Consider the following 22,841-nt stretch of genomic DNA (forward strand, 5'->3'; position numbering starts at 1 on the left):
TTTTTACAATTGTGGATTAATTTCTGGTAGCGCACTCTGAACCACACATTTCTCTCTCTCTCTCTCTCTCTCTCTCTCTCTCTCTCTCTCTCTCTCTCTCTCTCTCTCTCTCTCTCTCTCTCTCTCTCTCTTTCTCTCTCTCTCTCTCTATATATATATATATATATATATATATATATATATATTCCATTTGTCCATTTCAAATATTGTATTAATGTATTTATATAGATGGGGAAAGTGGACATGGTCTAAAGGACTGACTTGAGTTTTGGGGGATGGAGAACTTTCCAGTGGCATTCGTGCTGGTGCCCTCAAAGTGCATGCAGGAAGAGTTGTGCACTGTGAAATTCCTTGATGAGGGGGTTTAAAGTTTCCCTAGGGTGGTTCTGGGGAGGTTTGTCTGCCAGGAGTAACTGAGGTTTTTAGGTTTTTTTTTTTTTTTTTTTTTGGGGGGGGGGGGGGGATGCTGCTTTTGTACCCTTGTAAATTCTGCCATTCTGAATCTATATTCCACGATCTTTCTATCAAAAAGGCTAGAAGCTGTGGAGCAATATGACTTTTTTTGCTGGATTCTAATTTGAAGCATTATTTTTTGTTCTTAGGTTGTATTAAAAACAATTAAGAAACCACCATCTATAAAAACGCAGAAGAAACCAGAAAATTATTATTCCAAAAAACATTGTAAGAACCCATCAAAAACTGAGAACAAATCAGATACTAGCAAGACGACAAAGCCTGTGTACAAGAAAATTGCTGCATCTCCCGATTGCTCAAGTCCCGACTCTATTGAACAGATTAGAGGTGAGAACAAATACCTCAGTTTAACCCTAACATTACATGTAAATATTTTGAATGGTACCAGTTCAAGCAATATACTGTAAGCTAGTTTTAGGTTTACTGTATAATAAGGGTTCTTTATGATTATGGCCTTTATATTGATGTTTAAAAATAATCTATACTGTATATGCGCATGTATGTTTGTTTTATCTGCCCTTACATATAGATATAACAACTACTCAAGCAAGCAAATAAAAGTAGATTTTTGTCTTAATAAAATATCATTTTAAAAGTTTTATAAGGGAAAAAATGGTGTGGGATTCCCACTATATTCCAATAACCAGCAGCAGACTTAACCATCTGCGGAGGTAATTCTATAGCTGTTAGACACACAACAAAGGGGCATGGTATAACTCTTTCTCCAGAATCAGGATCCCCACTGCCAGGAGCCTGAAAGATCAGATTACCATTGGGAGCAGCCAGTAAACCTATTTATCAGTGTGTGCATTTAAATGAAATTATTTTTGTTTGATATTTAAATTTTTGAGCCCAATCAGCCTTTTGCTTTAGGTGTTTTTTATGTCAGGATTCAGACTGTTGGCTCCTGAGTGTCGGTGAGTCATACGGCACCCTAACAATGTACCCCCCTGCCATAAATGTATCTGACCAGATACAGAATTATTTTTTTTTTTAGACAATGCCATTAATTTATTAATAGTTCGAAAAGTCGAGCAATGGACTTGATTTAGAGATGGACACATTTACACCTTTGGAAGCTAATTATTTACGGTCATATGCTTTTTAAAGCATCACTAAGTACATGTATCCCTCCTTATTCCAATTGTATGTGTAAGGCACCAACCTCTCACAGTTTTTGTATTGTCCTTTAGGACAATAGTGAATGCTTGGAAAGGGATACTAAATTCACATTGTTTTAAAAGGATCAGTCATCATTATTTTTCTTTGGAATTAGTTATATTTTTTGTGCAAAATTTTATGTAGAAAATGAAACCAAATTACTGTACTGTATGTCATCAAACTGTTTTCACCTTCCGTACAGAATTACCATCCAGACAAGAAATGGTCACTCAGTATTCCCCCTCATTGTCTGCCTCTCCTCTACAAGCGACTCCGAAGAAGGTTTTCAACATTTCAGCATCCACGAAGAATATTAGCACACATTGGGACCAGTGCAGTGACCGGTCACACAAGACTGGGAAAGAACATGATGAGACTGATCAGGAATCATTATCCCCACCTCCCAGCCATTTATCTCTGGTAAAATAACTTAATTTCTTTTAGAACAATTTTACTGATTATATTGTGCGGTATATTTCTATCCTTATGTAGTCACTTGTATTAGGGTAAGTGCATAAGCGATTATGGAGAGATGTCACACTTATGAATTTCAATCCCAAAATTATTGGGTTTAAGGAAAAAATATGATATTTTTTGTATATATTTTTATTTATTTTAAAAAACATCCTCTCCTCTCTGTCATCCCTCTCCCACCACCTGTCCTCTCTGCCATCCCTCTCCCACCACCTGTCCTCTCTGCCATCCCTCTCCCACCACCTGTCCTCTCTGCCATCCCTCTCCCACCACCTGTCCTCTCTGCCATCCCTCTCCCACCACCTGTCCTCCCTGCCATCCCTCTCCCCCATCCTGACCTCTCTGCTTCCTCTCTCCCACCACCTGTTCTCTCTGCCTCCTCTCTCCCACCACCTGTCCTCTCTGCCATCACTATGCCACATCCTGCCCTCTTTGCCATCATTCTCTTACATCCTGTCCTTTCTGCAATCCATCTCCCACATCTTGTCCTCTTTGCCATACTCTCCCGCCACCTGTCCTCTCGTGTCTATCTCCTCCCCTTTCTGCTATACAACTCCGACCTTCTGTAAACTCTGCCATCCATCTACCACCTTTCCTTTCTGCCATCCATTTACCACCCCCTGTCCTTTTTGCCATCCATATACCACCTCCTGTCCTCTCTGCTAATCATCTCCTGCCTCTGTACCACCTTGCTTCGATGCAGTGCTTTTTGATTGGTAACAAACATTTTATATATTACAGGTTATGTCTCCTGTATCCAAAATGCTTGGGACCAGAAGTCTTTTGGATATCAGATTTCTCTGTGTATTGGAATATTTTCACACCATAATGAGATGCTGTAGTATCTTGGGGATGGAACCTAGGTCTAAACGCAAAATGCATTTGTTTTTATAAACATTTATTTTATTATTTATTTATTACCAGTTATTTATATAGCGCACTCATATTCCACAGTGCAGAGAATATTGGAACATTCACATCAGTCTCTGCCCCAGTAGAGCTTACAATCTATATTCCCTACCACATGTACACGCACACACATTCATTCTGGGGTTCATTTTGTCGGGAGCCAATTAACCTACCAGTAAGTTTTTAGAATGTGGGAGGAAACCGGAGTACCCAGAGGAAACCCACGCAAATTTGGGGATAATATACAAACTCTGCACAGTTAGAGCCATGGTGGCAACCAAACACATGACCTCAGTGCTGTGAAGCAGTATTTCTAACCATTACATTTTATACACCTAGATTGCGGGTAATTTTATATAAACATTTTTTTTTACATTTTGAGCATTAAACAAAGTTTGTATAAATTGATCTGTCATAAAGCAAAGTTTTCACTGGCTTCACTACCTTTTAACCCCTTTCCGCCGCAGCCTGTTTTTGCCTTCCTGACAGAGCCCTTTTTTTCAAATCTGACATGTATCACTTAAGTGGGGATAACTTTTTTTGCTTTTACTTATCCCAGTGATTTTGAGATTGTTTTCTCGTGACACATTGTACTTCAAGTTAGTGGTAAATTTTGGTCGATACAGTCTGTGTTTTTTTGTGAAAAATACCAAAATGTCGTAAAAAAATTGAAAATTTTGCAATTTGCAAAATGTTAAATTTTCTGCTTGTGAGACAAATAATCATACCACTCAAAATAGTTAATAACTAACATAGACCATATGTATACTTTATGTTTCCATCATTATTTCAACCTACTTTTAATTTTTTTGGACACTAGGAGGCTTAAAATATGAATAGCAAATTCTCAAATTTTCAAGAAAATTTCAAACACTGATTTTTTTAGGGACCAGTTCAGTTTTGATGTGACTTTGAGGGACTTGTATGTGAGACACCCCCATAAATGATGCCATTTCAAAAACTGCACCCCTCACAGTATTCAAAACAGCATTTTTAGGTGTTTCACAGGAATTAAAAGTGTAGGTGAAATTTCAAAATTTCATTTTTTTTGCAGATTTGCAATTTTAATACATTTTTCTAAGGAACACAGTAGATTTTACTAGAGAAATGTGACTAAAAATGTGACTAAAAATTGATTCCCCCAATTCTTTTGTTTTCATAGATATCCTATATGTGGCCCTAGTGTGCACGTTGACCAAACCACAGGCTTCATAATAGAAGGAGCACCTACTTGATTTTGGAGCCTCCTTTTTATGAGATTATTTTTTAGGCACCATGTAGGTTTCTAGGCACCATAAGATGCTAAAAGTTAGGAACCCCCCCACAAGTGACCCCATTTTGCAAACTACACCCCTCAGGGAATTCATCTAGGGGTATAGTGTACATTTCAAACCCCCAGGGGTTTCACCAATTGTGGTACAACTGGGCTGTGAAAATGAAAAATTAATTTTTTTACACAAAAATGCAGTTCTGGCTCAAAATTTTTCATTTTCACAAGGAATGAAGGAGACAAAGCACCCCAAAATCTGTGCCCCAATTTCTCCCGAGTACGGCAATGCCTCACATGTGACCAAAAAATACCATTTGGGTGCATGGCAGGACTCAGAAGGGAAGGAGTGATATTTGGATTTTGCAGCACAGATTCTGGTGGAATGTTGGTGGGTGCTATGTTGCATTAGCAAGACCCCCGAAGCACCAATACAGTGGAACCCCCCCACAAGTGACCCCATTTTGCAAACTACACCCCTCAGGGAATTCATCTAGGGGTATAGTGTACATTTCAAACCCCCAGGGGTTTCACCAATTTTGATACAACTGGGCTGTGCAAATGAAAAATTACATTTTTTTACACAAAAATGCAGTTCTGGCTCAATTTTTCATTTTCATAAGGTATGAAGGAGAAAAAGCACCCCAAAATCTGTGCCCCAATTTCTCCCGAGTATGGCAATGCCTCATATGTGACCAAAAAATACCAGTTGGGTGCATGGCAGGACTCAGAAGGGAAGGAGTGATATTTGGATTTTGCAGCTCAGATTCTGGTGGAATGAATGGTGGGTGCTATGTGGCATTAGCAAGACCCCCGAAGCACGGTGAAATGATGAACCTAATAATCCATAGATGTGTGGTATATTTTAAAACACTCCTTTATACATAGGCCGGGTTTGTCGGGGCAAGTTTCACAGTGGAAAATAGTATCCTTTCTTATTCCCTTTTTATAGCAAACTTTGCACCTTTTTTGTGTCCTGCCCTTTTTTGCAGTGGAGGGGATTTCGTTAGGAAAATGCTGCCCTGGTACAATACGGGGGCCAGTACTAGAAGTACTGGGGCCCTCTGCCTGCTGGTTCCCAAATATTAGGCCCTTTATGACTTCCTCTTGAAAGTGCATAAATGTCCCCCTCTGGCTGGTAGAACGGAATAGCACGTAAGCGTTATACAGTGCCATCTGGATGATATACACGGCCAGCTTCTTGTACCAGATTTTTGTTTTCCGCAGGGCACTGTACGGCTTCAGTACCTGATCTGAAAGATCCACTCCGCCCATGTACTTATTGTAATCTAGGATACAATTAGGTTTTGAGGTGTGTGTACTGGTACCTCGTACAGGGACGGAGGTGGTACTGTCTCCATGAATTGTTGTCAGTATAAGGACATCCCTCTTGTCCTTATATTTGACCAACAACATATTTTCGGTGGATTGTGCCCTGCTTTCACCCCTTCTCAGTACTTGGGCAATGTGCGTTTTTGGGAGGCCTCTTTGGTTCTTGCGCACAGTACCGCAAGCTGCTGTACCTCTTGAACCAAGGGCCTTAAACAGGGGGATGCTAGTGTAAAAGTTATCCACATAGAGGTGATAACCTTTATCCAGGAAGGGGTGCACTAAATCCCAGACAATTTTTCCACTAACACCTACGAGGGAGGGGGGGCATTCTGGCGGTTCAATTCTTGAATCCTTCCCTTCATATACCCTAAACCTGTGGGTGTACCCTGAGGTGCTTTCACACAGTTTATACATTTTTATGCCATACCTTGCCCTCTTACTGGGAAGGTACTGGCGGAATTTAACCCTTCCTTTAAAATGTATAAGGGACTCGTCGATACAAATAAATTTTTCAGGGATGTACATCTCTGCAAATTTGGCACTGAAATGATCAATGACCGGCCTGACTTTGAATAGCCGGTCAAAGGTGGGATCATCTCTGGGTGGGCACTGTGCATTATCGGTGTAATGTAAAAATTTAAGGATTGTCTCAAAACGAGTCCGAGTCATGGCCATACGGTGAAGTGGGGTGCTGTACAGAACATCTGTACTCCAATATTGCCTAATTTCTGGCTTTTTTACTATGCCCATATGTAACACCAGACCCCAAAACGTCATCATCTCTACTGCATCTACAGGGGTCCACCTAGCAAATGATGACGTGGGGTTTTGAGCAATAAACTGCTGGGCATATAAATTACTTTGGTCCACCATTAAATTTATAAAATCATCAGAGAAAAATAATTTGAAAAAGTCAATTTCTCTGAGACCTGTTGAATCAAATTGGATTCCTGGGATGGCCAAAAACTCAGGAACCTGGGGCTCAAAATTGTCTGGTGGTGGGGTCCATACGGGATCAATCATTTGGGGGGGGGGTCTCAGCTGCTCTACGGGGGCGTCTTTGAGGGGGTCCCTCATCACTAGAGGAGGAAGATGAGGTTAAGACGAATCCTTCAAATTCCCCGCTTGCATCACTGGCTGTGTCAGAGTCAGAGGCAAGCATGGCATATGCCTCCTCCGCTGAATACATTCTTCTGGATGACTGGGATGACATTTGGGATGACATTTTTATTTTTGTGTTTCTGTAAGTGTAATGTTTCAACACGTGTATAGTGTAGGGGGGGTACAAACTTTATTTCAACACGGGGGTTATGTAGTGTGTAGTGTGTATGTAGTGCAGAAAAAAAAATACTTTATACAGGAATTTGATCCCAATAAAAAAAAAAAAAAATTAGATCAACCCTGTGGCAAAAATGCTGATCTGTGATGTACGTCACTCAGCAACTTCAAGGCAGCTTTTGGTACAACCTTGAAGGGGTTTAAAAAAAAAAGGTCCTGCGCCAAAAATTGAGCACAGATGTTGGTCAGTAACGTCCGTCACTGAACAGCGCTCAAAGGCAACAGGAATTTGATCCAAAAAAAAAATAGATCAACCCTGTGCCGAAAATGCTGATCAGTGATGTACGTCACTGATCAGCGCTCAGCGGCCACAGGACACCCACAAAAGCAACGTGGGTGTAAAAACAATTTAAAAAAAATAAACCACAGCACTCTCCAAAAAAAAAACAATTTAAAAAAACTGCAGAAAAAAAATTATATCAACCCTGTGCCAAAAATGCTGTTCAGTGATGTACGTCACTGATCAGCGCTCAGCGGCCACAGGACACCCACAAAAGCAACGTGGGTGTAAAAACAATTTAAAAAAAATAAACCACAGCACTCTCCAAAAAAAAAAAAAATTTAAAAAAACTGCAGAAAAAAAATTATATCAACCCTGTGCCAAAAATGCTGTTCAGTGATGTACGTCACTGATCAGCGCTCAGCGGCCACAGGACACCCACAAAAGCAACGTGGGTGTAAAAACAAAACCCCACTGCACTCTCCCAAAAAAAAAAACTGCAGATCAGTGATGCAGTGATGCAACACTGATTAGCAGTGAGGGGCAGCAGGCACACAACTGTGGGTGCAACCTGACAGGGTATATATAAAAAAAAAAAACCTGCACCCCCAAAAAGTTGCTGATCAGTTAATTTATACTGATCAGCACAAAAGGGGGGGCAGCAGGGGGGGCAGCAGTCAGTTGCACAGGCAGCACAACCTTTGGTGCAACTGACAGGTATATATATAAAAAAAAAAAAAACCTGCACCCCCAAAAAGTTGCTGATCAGCACAGATATACTGATCAGCACAAAAGGGGGGGCAGCAGACACAAAATATAGCACTCTCTATCACTCTCTGTCACTATCTCTCACTATCTGTCACTCTATGACACTGCAGCAGCAGCACACAGGAAGTCACAAGATCCAGGAAGCATCCAGCTGCTGGCAGCACGCTACCAGCGGTGATCAGGTAAGTATCAGGCAAGGATCAGGTCAGTATATCACAACAGATTGGCACGGTGACCGCTCTGCACGCAATTCCAGACCGGAATGGCGTCTGCAGCGCAGTCACCGTTAGTTTAAATCACGCGCCATGGCTGTGATTGGTCCGTCGGTCCGATCACAGCCTTGGGGGCAGGTGGGGTGAGGTGTGGTCATCACCGGTGACCCCCTCACACCCGGCGGTGATTGATCCCTGTGTTACCGAGCGTCTGATTCGCCGGTAACACAGGAAAACGCTGCGATTGGCTGTTCACATTGAACAGCCAATCACAGCGATCGCCGACGGGGGGGAGGCATCGCCACCCCCCCTGGGCATGCTGGGACATGTCTGCTGTCAGGGACAGCAGACATGTTTAAACTGTCACCGCGTCTATAGACGCGGTGACAGTTTAAAGTCATGACGTATATATACGTCATGTGTCGGGAAGTACATCCCGGCCATGACGTATATATACGTCAAATGTCGGGAAGGGGTTAATGAACCTCATTGCCATCATATATGTAATGTATGTGGCCTGGTGGTGAAGGGGCATGGCATTGCGGGTAGGGGGAGTGCCCCCACTGGCCAAACCCCTGTTTTTATCACTGCAGGAAAAAGAGGCTTTGGATAACAGTTTCTGGTGGTGCAATGCAGCCTCAGAAGAGAGTCCTCCTGGGTGTCACCTACACCCTAGAAAGTCAAAAATACAAAGGGATTGGAGGGGATTCTTCCAGAATCGCACACTTTAAATGGTGTTACTAGATTGGCAAGACAACATAAATGCATCAAAAACCTTATATATACACAATAATATCGTATGTATAAATCCTGTATGTGCCGTGTCTCTTATTTTGGCGGAGTAGTGTTTATTATTGTGATGGCTCCCAAAGTTATGGATTCCGATGGTGCGTATATAAAACAAAAGTAAAACAAAGCAAGTGATTAGGTAAATATTGAAATAAGTGATTGCAGTTCTGCGTATCGTGAAGTGGTGGGAGTACCCGACTAACTGTGAGGTGTAGTTTTTTCAAACCTGTAAAGGTTTCTTTTTCCTCCCAGTGGTATGGTGATCTTCTCAATTGGATATCCTTAAAGCTGGTTCGTGAAAATGGACTGGAAAGTAATATAATGTATTGGTTCCCAGTGGCCACACACACATCAATAAACCGTTTTAATTACAGACTTTGCTTCAGGGGGAATTCAGCCTACATTTGTGCCTCCCCCCCTCCATGGGACATCAATTTGGTGTTGTCTTACCTTCAGTCTCCCACTTTTGAACCAATGGAAGATATAGACTTGAAGTTCCTAACTTGTAAAACGGTGATTCTTCTCGCTTTGGCTTCGGCTTGACGAGTCTCTGAGCTGGGTGCCTTATCCTGCAAGCCACCCTACTTAATTTTCCATGATGACAAAGCGGAACTCCATGCACTGCCTACGTTTCTTCCGAAGGTGGTTTCGGAATTCCATATTAACCAGCTAATTGTTGTCCCTGCTTTTCAGGAAGATTCACCGGGTTCAGCCTCTTGAGCTGTGGTAAAAGCCTTACGGTTTTAAGTCTTCAAGACTGCTCCTATCCGTGGGTCTGATTCTCTTTTTGTCCTCTATGAGGCGGTCCACAGAGGTTGGCCGGCCACCACACAGACGTTGGCAAGGTGGATCAGATTCGTTATTCTCCAAACGTCCATTTCTGATGGTCGTACTCCATCTCGACTCATTCTACCAGATCGGTAGGTACATCCTGGGCAGGAGCCCATGGTGCTTCTTTGTCTCAACTTTGCAGAGCGGTGACATGGTCGTCCGCTCATACATTTGTTAAGTTTTACAGGTTCGATACCTTTGCTTCTTCATCCACAAGGTTCGGACGTTTGGTATTGCAGGCTCCATTGAGCTCTCCCTCCCAGGGGGCTATCTTTGGAACCTCCCCACAGTAAACCAGTGTCCCCTGCCAGGATGTAAGAGAAAATAGGATTTTGGTGCCTAACAGTAAATCCATTTCTCTGAATCCGCAGGGGACACTGGTGACCCTCCCGGCTCGGTGTGGCCTGCCTGTTATTGTTTCGTAGTCCAGGGACTATATTATCCGGTTGGATGGTTTCTTAGTTTGTTTGTGTTTGGTTCTTCATCTCCTCTCTTTCCCCAATATCCTAAACTGAGGGCTTCTGTGTATTAGAGGGGAGGAGCCAGCCTGTTCAAATGTCTTTATTGTGCCCAGCTTCCCAGCTCCAATACCCACAGTAAACCAGTGTTCCCTGCGGATTCAGAGAAACTGATTTACCGGTAGGTACCAAAATCCTATTTTTTACATACAACTGGTTGTATTTTTTTCCTTTTTTATTTTCATATTGTCTTTAAATACCTAATTTCTTTAGAAGGTAAAAATAAGACTTTTTGCCTCTAGATGTATACATTGTACTATTATTATTATTATTATTATTATTAATTTCATTTTAATAAATTAATATTATTTATTAATTCCTTATTGGGTGCGCAGTTCTATCTTTTCTACATACTGTACAACAAATGTCTCGCTAGTTGCCTCATTTAAGCACACCACATCACCATTAACTTTCTGGAGTATCACTGGACTGGACTTTAAAGGAAGTGCCACTGGATTTGGTACTTGTTTCCTAGCACGGCGCCCGTCGGGGTTGATCGCATGCCTTAAGTCAAGGTTGGACGCGATTTTCTGTCAATTACCAGCTTTAATTGCCGGTAAAGAGAAAATCGCGTTGATCGCGTCCATCGCGTGCCAATATAATGGAACGCGATGCGACTGACGCGATCAACGCGATTTTCCCATAGAGAACAATGTTAAATGAATTTTAAAGTTAAAATCTCATCGATCGCATGCCATTATAATGGCGATCAACGCGATTTTACATAGGGAACAATGGGAAATGGGCCAATATGGCCAATTTCTCATTGTATATGCCCCCTCATGGGTATTAAGTATGCTTAATGCCCCCCCATTGTTAACGCCGCCCCACTATTGACGCCAACCAGAAGCGTGGCGAGCAGCGGCGGTACGCGTCCTCCGACCTTTTCATACCCCCACTATCCACGTCGGCGTGGAGTTGATTTTATAAAGTGCGGCAAGCGCAGCGAGCCCGAATCGTGGCGAGCCCCGCGAGGGGCCGCGTATACCTGTAAAGTTATGCGCGGGGCTCGCTGCGTTCGCCACACTTCGGGCTCGGTGGCTCGCTGCACTCGCCACACTTTATAAAATCAACTCCACGCCGACGTGTATAGTGGGGGTATGAAAAGGTCGGAGGACGCGTACCGCTGCGCTCGCCACGCTTTGGGTTGGCGTCAATAGTGGGGTGGCGTTAACAATGGAGGCCCATTTCACCCATGAGGGGGGGTTTGCAATGAAAATGGGGGGTTTGGGGGCTTTTTACATTGAAATCATTGTAAAATTGGGTCTCAGGGACCATTTTACATTGATTCCAATGCAAAAATCACGTCCATCGCATGCGATTTGGTTGGCATGCGATGCGATCGACGCGATTTTTGCGGCCGCGATCAATACAATCAAAATCGCGGGCGCCGTGCTAGGAAACAAGTACCCTGGATTTTAACAGCAGTACCGATGGACTGAACTTATACAGCAGTATCACTGGACTTTAACCCCTTGAGTGGTGGGTTTTGCTGGGGCAGGACAAACCTACCAGAACAGGTTTATCCCCATCAAAACCCACTACATATCACACAAGCCCCCCCTCACCTCACGTGCTAATGCCGGAGCTTCCCTGCCGCCTGTCAGTCATCACTGACCACACAAGCGGCAGGCTCGGGGATGTTTCACGGCGGCTCGGGAGGACTCGGGCACCTGAACTCTCCCAAATCCCGCCGAGCCGCCCCGAACATCCACAATTCTGCCGCCTACGTCACTGCAGGAAACTACATGACGGCTGGGAAAGAGGGGGTCAGGGGAGCTCCGGCATATGATCGAGCATACCACCCAAGGGGTTAAGTGCAGTATCACTGGACTAGAATTATACAACAGTATCACTGGACTGGAAATATACAGCAGTATCATTGGACTGGAATTATACAGCAGTATCACTGGACTGGATCTATACAGCAGCACCAATGGACTTACAGAAACACAGGACTGGACTAATACACCAGGGGCCTTATTCTAATTCACTCTTTCTGACAAAATCCTTCTTAGATGGACAAAACCATGTGCACTGCAGGGGGGCAGATGTTACTTGTGCAGAGAGAATTAGATTTGGGTGGGGTTTTACTTCAAAGTGAGATCTATATTGCAGTGTAAAAATAAAGCAGCCAGTATTTACCCTGCACAGAAACAAAATAACTCACCCACATCTAATTCTCTCTGCACATGTTACATCTGCCCCACCTGCAGTGTACATGGTTTTGTCCATCTAAGAAGGATTTTGTTAGAAAGAGTGAACTAGAATAAGGCCCCAGGTCCCCACCACCACAGCACCAGAGAGACCCGTCCACCTACTACCCTCTCCAATGCCGGAGTAAAGATGGCGGCAGGTAGCAGGGACTTATATTGAGTCTGGATCTCGCAAGATCTGACGGCGGGATGATGACGTTTTACCATGTTCTGAGACCCGAGCCTGGAGGTAATCCCCAAACAGTTCTTGGGTTTGTACTGGGATCTAATGTGTCCAGCGGTATTCGGATTTTGGGAAATCCGAACCCGCTCACCCATAGTTTACACATATAATGCCAGCAATAGTACAGTTTACACACATAACGCTCTAAGTAGTGCCACTTATACTGCTATGTGTGCCGCTTACCCACATAATGCCTGCAGTATTGCCGATTGTACACATGACGCCCCCAGTAGTAATTCAACTTACACACATAGTGCCCAAAGGTAGCCAAAATTGTACAATGTATTTGCCCCTTAACTTATGTGGTATTGGTGGACATTTGTTTACCCATGTGTTATTGGCAGCTAACAGCACTGTTTTCACATTAAACAAAAATAACTTGATTTGATAGACCACCAATCTTGCCACTTCTGCAAGTGCCCCAGGGCACCTAGTTTGGTAACCACTGGTGCAGAGTGTTAAGGCAATGTTTAGACAATGAGGCTGATTTGGAGTCTGATGCTGCTTTCCCACTGCAGAGCCGGTTAAAATACCGGTATTTTTAAACGGTATTTAAAACGGTATTAGCATTCACATTGCACTAGATTACCGTTTTAAATACCGTTTAAGTGCTATTCACATCGCAGTGAACCATTGCATGTGTAATGAGCGCCATGCATATAAATGAGTATCTCATTACATATGCGCATATGTAATGAGTGGCTCATTTATATGCACTGCGCTCATTACACATGCGCATAGTGGGAACTACTAGTTACCATCAGCCCCAGGGACTGCCCGGATCCCAAATGGACCCCACCCCGCTGCCTCCCCACTGCCCTGCATCCATCACCAGCCACAGGGAGGGACCTGAAGTTCTGTGCCCATGCCAGACCCCGCTGCCCGGATCCCCCAAGCAGGTAAGTGCCAGGGGAGGGGGTGGGTGCGGTGCAGGTACCCTTCCAGGAAAGGTACCAGGGGAGGGGGAAGTAGTGTGGGATTTTAAATACCGTTTAAGAGGCATTCCCACTGCCTTAAAAACTGTATTTAAACGTGTAGGACTCTTCTTTTTAAACGGGTTGAAATATCGGTTAACTTTAACCGGTATTTCAACTCTGGCGCTTTCCCACTGCAGCCTTAAATGGTAAATTGTGGGGAAAAAACAGCAATTTACCGTTTAAGAGCTGCAGTGGGGAAGGGGCATTATAGATCTCTGTGCACAGAAGCAAATGGCACCATTGCATACAGTACAGTAGATTTGCATCTTTGCATATGTCCTCTTCCTATTATGAGTGGCATCGAGCATTGCTGGCACTGTCTATCTGAGAAATAGTAAATTTTGTGAGGCGGCACGTGGGTGGTTGTAGATGGGATCGCACGTAAGCATCCTGACTTAATTACGTTTTGTGGGCATGTATCAAAATCTCTGTAATTCTCGGTTGTGCAGTTGGGGAATTTATGTCCATTTTGCCAGATATCTTGTACCTAGCTTGGGGCTGGCACAAGTGCCAATACCAATGATGGTCACAGCACCTGGTGTTATATCAATTGGCTTGCAATGCACATTAGCTGAACAGAATGTTGCATTAGCAGAAGGTAGTAAATTTGTCTTATGCGGCTTCATGGATCTATAACCACTTTATGCACACCTCAGATTCAGCTCAGTAGGAGCAAGATGGTTAGTTAAAAAGGATTCAGTACTGAATCCCGGCGGTCGGGATCCCGGCGTTCAGAATCCCGACGCCGGAATCCCGACAGCCGAAATGCCGACAAGGGGGGGACGTGGATCGCTCCCCCTTGCGGGCTCGCTGCGCTCGCCACGCAGCGGGCCCGGTGCCTCGCTACGCTCGGCACACTAATTTATTCTCCCTCCAGGGGTGTCGTGGACACCCACGGAGGGAGAATATGTCGGTATTTCGGCGGTCGGGATTCCGGCGTCGGGATTCTGAACGCCGGGATCCCGACCGCCGGGATATTAACTGCATCCCGTTAAAAAGGCCATGGGATTTGAGCTAGTCGAAAATGCAGAGGGAGTAGTGTGAGTGAAGGATGGGCTGCAGTGTAGTGAGGGTGATTTTAGCGAGTTTCATAATTTCATATGATGTATTATAAAAATAAAAATAAAGTTATAGATGATAACAATTCTGTGATTTATGTTCCATCCACTGTAGGCCAAACTGGATGACACTACTATAAGTGGCGTGAACATTCTAGCTATACCAGAAGATATACATAGTGAGCAGAATTTGAGAACATCTTCACCCATCTTAAGCAAAACTGGGATACAAGCACATCCAGAAAAAAAGGTGGAAAAATTACCCTTATTAAATTAGTTGTACAATATTTTTTTTGTATACATTTTTTTTTTAGACATTATTATACTGCAATAGCTACTTATTTTTATTAATTCATATCCACACATTACTAATATAGGGGTCATAATGTTTATGCTATCTATGGGCCTCATTAAGAGATGTATTTTAAACAAATGGTTTACTTACATCTCCAATGTTCACAGATCGGCGCATGCATAGTTGCCACTCTGTGCATTTGCAGGTCTGCTGTGAGATCTTTCACAATGCCCCCAAGCCCAAAGCATAATTGAATTGCTGCGGGCACCTATGGGCAGAACAGCAGTGACACTTCTTGGTTTTACAGAAAACATTTTGTGTCCATCCTGTTAAGTGGGAAGTGTCTGTATTGTCCAGTGAAGTTTTACTGACCTCGCAAGCAGGCAGGAGGTGGCCATTCTGAGTAAGCTTAGACTTACTCAGATGGCCAATGCTGCCACCAATAATCCGATTCCACAATGCAAAACACTCGGAACTGAGCTGTTGGCAGGAGGCATCTTTTTCCTTCAGATGCCTCCTGCAGGCAGTAGAATATTTGGTACTTCCTCATTTTTGCGGCCACAGCTTACGCTACGGAACTTACGTAGCGTAACCCACACCACCCTGGGTCCACGCCCCCCTCCTGTGTTCACACCACCACTTATTACCTTTAGTAAAGTTGTGGTGAGCGAAGTGGCTGCAAAGATGAGAAAGAACCGAATATTTTTGAACAGCAACTGCGTCTTTGGCCAAAAGCATCCATCACTGCATCAGGTCCAGAGTGCACAGGAAACCACATAAAAATGTACAAACTCAGTTTAGCTGATCTTGTGTTTATTATGAAGGTAAAGGTGCGTACACATGTACAGATTTTCTGTCTGATTTATCTGGTGGTAACAAAAACCTGGAAATGTATGGGAGCAAATGACAAATTGTTTAAATCATTCTGATCAGACAGAAAATCTGTACGTGTGTACGCACCTTTAGGTTGGAGGTTTTAAAATATCATATTGAGATAAAATGGACTAAAGGATTATTACATGTAGGCACAGTTTTTGCACTTAGAACCTAAATAGTTTGGGACGGTATGGTATAAGGCAGTGGTTCTCAACCTCAAAGTGCCCATACGCACTGCGATTTGCAGGTGCGATACAAACTCCCACGTGCATCAAATTGCACAGATCAAAAAGTATGTGCTGCACATACTTTTTGAACTAGGTCCTGTTCGCATCGCACACAATTCCCATGCAGATCGCATGGGGAGATCAACAGCAGCAGTGCCCGACCCACGTCTCCCCCTCCAGAGCAGCGGAATCGCAGACAGCGGTGCCCAACTCCCCCCACCCTCCAGACCAGTGGCAGTGCTGCCTAACTCCTCGTCCCCCCTCTTGAGCAGCTGCAGCAGTGCAGTGCTGCTGGACCCCTTGTCTCCCCCTCAAGAGCAGCAGCAGTGCCTGACTCCCCCCTTCCTGATCAATGGCAGTGCTGCCTGACTCCTCGTCTACCCCTCAAGAGCAGAGCAGCAGTGCCCGACCCTCCCTCTCCCCCTCCTGAGCAGCGACAGCAATGCCCGACCCCCCCTCTCCTGGTGAATAGTATACAGTGGTGCGGTGGTGAGATAGGAGAGTTCTAGCAGTGGTTATACAGCTGCACATGTGCCAGTGGGGTCTCACATGCCGGAGCCCTGACAGGGACACAAACAGATGCCAAATGGCAGCACAGGTTGCAGCATGACTTCCTTCTATTCTGGCGTTCCGGACTCCTCCTGTTTTCACCATGTACACAAGTTACTGTTACTTATACCCTATGTGCTTATATATAACCCCGGCCACACCGCTCTGGTGCCAGGATGCAGCAATGTATAATAGCAGGTGCTGCCTGGTGCCAGCAAGGGCTGTAATGTCAGCGGGAGGATTGGTGGGAGCCACAATGATCAGTTTACAACTTCTAGGAACATGTAGTAAGCCTTGGAGTGTGATCAACTGGAGAGATAAAGTAGCAGAGATGATTGGCCAATACATTTATTCCTATCCACTTCTCTTTTCTGTGACTGTCTTGCCACTTTTACACCAGCCTTAACCCGGGTTTGTAGGCGGTATAAACGGTCTTTCAACCAGGCAAGTGTTCTAAGTTGAACATGGGTGCAGTGTTCACTGCAATGGAAAAGCCGCCGCTGGGAGCTGCTCTTATCTCCCAGCGCTGGCTCAAGCCGTGCCTATGGTAACTTCACACACACACCCCCGGCAATGGTCTAAATGAAAATGCACGGTGTGTATCGCACCGTGTATGGGCACCCCTAGTTTGCCTGGCTCCTACACTTTCATCCTGGCTCCTATATTTAAAAAAAAAAAATTGTCAAGCCCTGGTGTATGGACACCTTCAGTCCTGAAGTACCACCAACAGTTCATGTTTTCTAGGTCCACTTATTACTCACTGACACATTTTAAAAGATCTACAGGTGGAGCTAATTATTTCACTTGTTATTCTGTATGGATACATGGAAAACATGCACTGTTTGGCTGTGTCTACACATTGCATTTTAGCAGGATGCAGTTGAACAGTATCCTGTTTAGCAGGATGCAGCTTCTTGTGTCTACACACATACTGTTTAGTAGGATGCAGCATGCTTGTTTGTATATATTCTCTTGAGTAAGCATTCTGCTAAACAGCTGCTCTTCAACTGCATCCTGCTAAAAAGCAATGTGTAGATGCAACCATAGATTTACTTGTGCAGGCTCATTCCTGCCAAACAGGTCCATTTTAGGGACCTGTCAAAAGGTACTTTGTAGATGCAGCCTTTGGGGTACTTGAGGTTGAGAACTACTGGTATAAGATGCCTACATTTGGGATTCCGATGGTCGTTTCTCTGACATCCAGACTATCAGGAGCCTGACAGGGAGCAGAGCGCATTCAAGCCTCACTGTGCAAGCCACGCTGCGGGTTCTGTGGCTTACTGTGCTCGTCACCTGTTCTATTCTCCCTCTATGGGGGTCCACGACCCCCACAATGGAAAATAGTCTCTATAACTCGGGCTTGTAACAGTCTGTATTCCGATGTCGGATGAATGACTTCGGAATCCTGGCTGTCGGTGAGTCATCTGGCACTCATTTGGGAAGCACACACCATTATAGGTTAAAAGTAAAAACCTGGTTTAAAATATGTGAAATGAGCATTGTGCATTGTTGCACGAAGTTAGAAACAAGTTTGTGCACTGCGCCAGTGTATAGCTGAAAGCTTGTTTTTGTTTTTATAAAAATATTTGGATCAAGCAATATCCTATTTCTTTCCAGGACAATAGTTGTGCCTCCTGCCATTCAAAATCAAATGTGAGCAGAACTTCTAGCTGTGAAATGACACATGTAAATATCCATGAATCTGGTATGTCCAGTATATCATACTGCTAATAGTCTTTCTGTTAATAGTTATTTAGTTGCTTAATTATTGTTTTTTAGGGGAGAACAAAACAGTGATTGATGGATGTAACTAACGTGTCTGTTGTTAGTAGAAGCATCCCATCATCATTTGATAGTAATGCAATTCTAAAACTAAAGCAACAATTTTTTAATTTCCATAACAGCAAAAACAATAGGATTTTTTGATTTTCAGTGAAATTCTTCTGACTCCTTGAAGGACACTGAGGTGTGGGGATACGGTCATTAGGTTGACCCTATTTAGGTCAGCATGCATTGAGTTGACCACTGCAGGTCAACATGGCTTTGGTCGAGGAATGTAATAGGTCGACACAAGCATTAGGTCGACAATGGGAAGGTCGACAGTCAAAAGGTCAACATGAGTTTTTCACATTTTTTTTAGCCAACATGTGCCAAAAGGCTGTATTTCATGCCCTACCTATACTCCCACCATCCTATGGCATGGTGGGAGAATAAAATAGTTTACATGAAGGATGGCGAGCCCAGTGGTATACTTTTGACTGTGTCCATGTCGACATTCAGGACAAAAACCGCGAAAAACTCATGTTGACCTTTTGACTGTCCACCTAATGCTTGTGTCGACTTTGCAATCCTTTCGACCTTAGCCATGTCGACATATTTCCTGTGTCGGCCTAAGCCATGTCGACATTCAGTGGTCGACCCAAATTATGTCGACCTAATATGGAATGACCCATACCCGGGGTGTGCGGTGAAATCGCTTTCTATATAACCGATTTCAACGGAAAATGTACTTTCATCTAACGGGAATGAATAAAATAGTGAATATCAGATAGGTGCACATGTAAACAACAAGTGCATCTGAAAAAAGGCGCAAAGCGAGTATACTGTACATCCAGAATACTCAAAGAATCAAGTATGAAACCCCCCCCCCTCGCAGCATGTGTTCCCACGCACAGTCTGCGAATGGATGTTTAACATGGAGCTGCCTGACGCTGTCCTGGGTGCATGCACCTGGTGAACAGACTGTTCGTTGTGGGTGCACGCACCCTGCATCTGCATATGCGCAGAAATGCGTCTGCGCAGACCATCGGTCCCCCATGCTAATGCACGGGGAATGCAAATGGATTTGAATAACCCCCAATGTTCTTCAGGCGTTCAAGTAGTTTGTCAGCTTTATATATTCCAGAATTTATAGGATGCGTTGTCCTTCATATTCCTCTTAAATAAATCTGTAAAGAGTCTCTCATCCCACATGAACTTGGCAGTATCATACTGTATATAGGGAGACACAAAGAGCATAAAATAGTGCAAAATAACCTTTTAAAAACCGAGATTCCAATAACAAACTGCACTTACAATATAGTATGATATAGACCGCATGTAAACAAGAATCGGAAAACAGGCAAATAGCAGTAGTTTGGTCAATCGTGGGCATCCAAAATGTACAATGGAAATAGTCAGACCCCAGTTCCGGATAATGAGATCCAACCCCAAGCGACATACCAGCAGTGACTCGTACACTTCTAGAAGGACTCTAATGTCTGAAACGCATTAAGCGTAGCTCTTTTTTAGTCGAATTAACAACTATTTGATCTCCTGAAGACCATTATGAATTGTATGATGATTTATATTTCATTCTGTGTTTGATGAAGGGTTTTTATTTTTCATCCATCCTGGTGACACAGCTAACCATGAGATGTAGGAGGGTCAGCAGGAGCCAAGGCACCTATGCTGAAGTCTTTAGACACAGACTCCTCCCTTCTGCATCCCATCATGCTTCAGTTTGTTTTAGGTGCCCACAGAAGTGGGTGCTATGCTGATCGGCTGCACGCTGCAGCTGTTTTTTTCTCTTTGGATTTTTTAAAGATAGAGTAGCTAGGTGTTTATTATTTTATTAATTCACTAGTTAGTTCAGGTTTTTTTCCAGTGTGTTACTTCTGACAAGAAGTTTGCACACACTGAGAGCGCAGCAGAGGCTGACAGAAGTGCGTCCTGTCAGCTCTCTGTGTGCAGAGGGACTCTGTCTGCTCCTTCTGCACAATGCTTAACCTCAGGCTCTGTGAGGTTTTCCTGGGCTCTGGGGGTGTCCAGAACCGGCTCCCTACTTAGGGGGGGGATCGTGGGGGACGAACCCCCCGCTATGGCGGCCGCCATCTTGGAAGGGCTTATAGACTGAAATCCCACTGTGGGAGGTGAAGTCTATTACAGGAGTCCAGCGCTGCTGGACAACTCCAAGTGGTCCCAGAAAGAAGGGGAGGTACTGGAGGTGAGGAGAGACACTTGTGGGAGCGGCTAAAGGGGGAAAGGCGCCAAAAAGGCTGTACTTTCCCGCTGAAGCAGAGACTTGGTCTCTTCCTGCTCTGTGTGCTGGTGCCATTTTCTCTCAAGTTGCGGAGCTGAAGCAAGGCTGTTCATTCACAGTACAGAGAGTGAAGTTTCTCCTAGGCAGCACTTCCCCCGCTGATCGCTGAGGGTCACTGGCAGCAAAAAGCAGACAGATAGGTACACTGTTACATTAGTTTGTGCTTTGCCTGACATTATGCACTGGTTATTATGACTCAAGGATGTAATGCTGCTGCCTTAACTGCAAGTATTGTGGGGTTAAATTAACATGTGAACAGATGGATCAAGGGGATTTGTGCCCCTTATGTGATTCTGTACCCAGTGCAGCGCAAGCCCAGAGGTCTGAGCAGTCTGAATCTGTGTGGGCTGCTGCGTTGGGGAGGTCCATGAATGCCTTGGTGGAGGCATTAAACAGACTTAGTGAAGTCTCCTGGACATATTTCTTCCTCCCAAACTTCTATGCGCTCCATTACCCCATCTCAGGGGGATCCTGTATTATTGCAGGTCATCCAGGACACTGCATAAGGGGTTCATAAGATGAACTATTTTATGGAACAGTTTTCCAAGTCCTCTGAGATTATTTCTCCTAGACACCCAGTTTCTACACCCCCACTTTTGAATTTGGATTCTGAGGAAGAGGGTGTGTGTGAGGAGGATTTGTGCTGGGACCAGAGGGAAGAGGCTGAAGCTTCTGTCCCTGGTATTGAGGATTTGATCCTTGCTGTAAAACAGACATTACATTTGTCTGAGGAAGACAGGGTGCACACTGTGTGTTTAAGAAAATTCGGTGGTCTTTGAAGGAGTTGGTTTCACTCTGTCTGGGTTTCCAAGGCAATAATTAAGTGGGCTGAAGCATTAGGGAGTCGGCTCCATCCTGTTTCAGAGGCTTTTACACTGTCTGAAAAGCTCAGATGTGCTGCAGAGTACATTTGTGAGGCTGGGAAAGTGGGCGCTAGGATGGCGTCTAAGGTTTCCGCCACATCTGTATCAGCGAGGAGAGCCCTTTGGCTAAAGGCCTGGGAAGCAGACAGCGAATCTAAGAAGTCGCTTGAAGTTTTGGCTTTTAAAGGAGAGTTGCTTTTTGGGTCAGAGCTTGAATCCATTATAAAGCAGGGTACTAGAGCAGTGGTTCCCAACCCTGGTCCTCAAGTACCCCCAACAGTGCACGTTTTCCAGGTCACCCGGCAGGTGCACTCATTCAGGCACATTTGAAAAGATTCACAGGTGGAGCTAACTATAGCACTTGTGATTCTGTGTGGAGACCTGCAAAACATGCACTGTTGGGGGTACTTGAGGATCAGGGTTGGGAACCACTGTACTAGTGGGAAGATAACTTTTCATCCCACTACATCCAAGACTTCAGGATATAAATTTGGAGCTTTTAAGCCTTCCTTTCGCTCCTCCTTTCGGGGCGGAGCATCAAATAGAGGACAGGCGGGAAGAGGTAGGTTCCCAGCCAGTAAAGGGAGGGCCCCTAAATCCGGGTTCGAGGCCTTTACTAAGAAACATGTGTCCAAAGGAGAGGATAAGTCCTCTGCATGACGGGGCAGAGACTCCCCGTTCTGGCCTCAGAGTGGGGGGTCGCCCCCTGCATTTTCGGGACAGGTGGAAAAATCCCACCACGGATCCTTGGGTTTATTCCATTGTTTCCAGGGGTTACCAGATAAATCTCGGGGTTACCCCCAGGAAGATTTCTTCCTACCCCTTTGCCATGGGAGGCTCGTTTGGGGGCAGACAAAGGGGTAGTGTCCCGGTACCTCAGGAGGAAAGGAAGGATTTTATTCAATTATTTTCTTGGTCCCCAAACCAAACGAGTCTTTCAGACCCATTCTAAATTTAAAGTCTTTGAACCTGCATCTATGGGTGGACCATTTTCACATGGAATCCTTACGGTCAGTACTATTAAGCATAGAGCCGGGGGAATTTCTAGCATTAGTGGATAGCCAAGATGCTTATCTGCATGTGCCTATATGCAAGGAACATCAGTCCTTACTAAGTTTTGCAATAGGAGAGACACATTTACAGTTCCAGGCTCTGGCCACGGTGCCGAGGGTCTTTACAAAAG

General features: G+C 44.4%; 1 protein-coding gene across 1 annotated transcript in view; it reads left to right on the forward strand.

Moving 5' to 3' along the window:
• The window catches only part of SYCP2 (synaptonemal complex protein 2), a 113,043-nt gene that overhangs the window by 48,778 nt on the left and 41,424 nt on the right, over nt 1-22,841 (forward strand). The window contains exons 11-14 of the mRNA XM_083150084.1: nt 603-801; nt 1,838-2,055; nt 14,883-15,017; nt 18,332-18,419. Of these exons, the coding sequence (XP_083006210.1) occupies nt 603-801; nt 1,838-2,055; nt 14,883-15,017; nt 18,332-18,419 (640 nt within the window). The remainder of the gene's footprint in view (nt 1-602; nt 802-1,837; nt 2,056-14,882; nt 15,018-18,331; nt 18,420-22,841) is intronic.

Source organism: Crinia signifera, chromosome 6 (genome assembly GCF_055691185.1).
Source record: "Crinia signifera chromosome 6, ASM5569118v1, whole genome shotgun sequence".
Taxonomy (NCBI): Eukaryota; Metazoa; Chordata; class Amphibia; order Anura; family Myobatrachidae; genus Crinia; species Crinia signifera.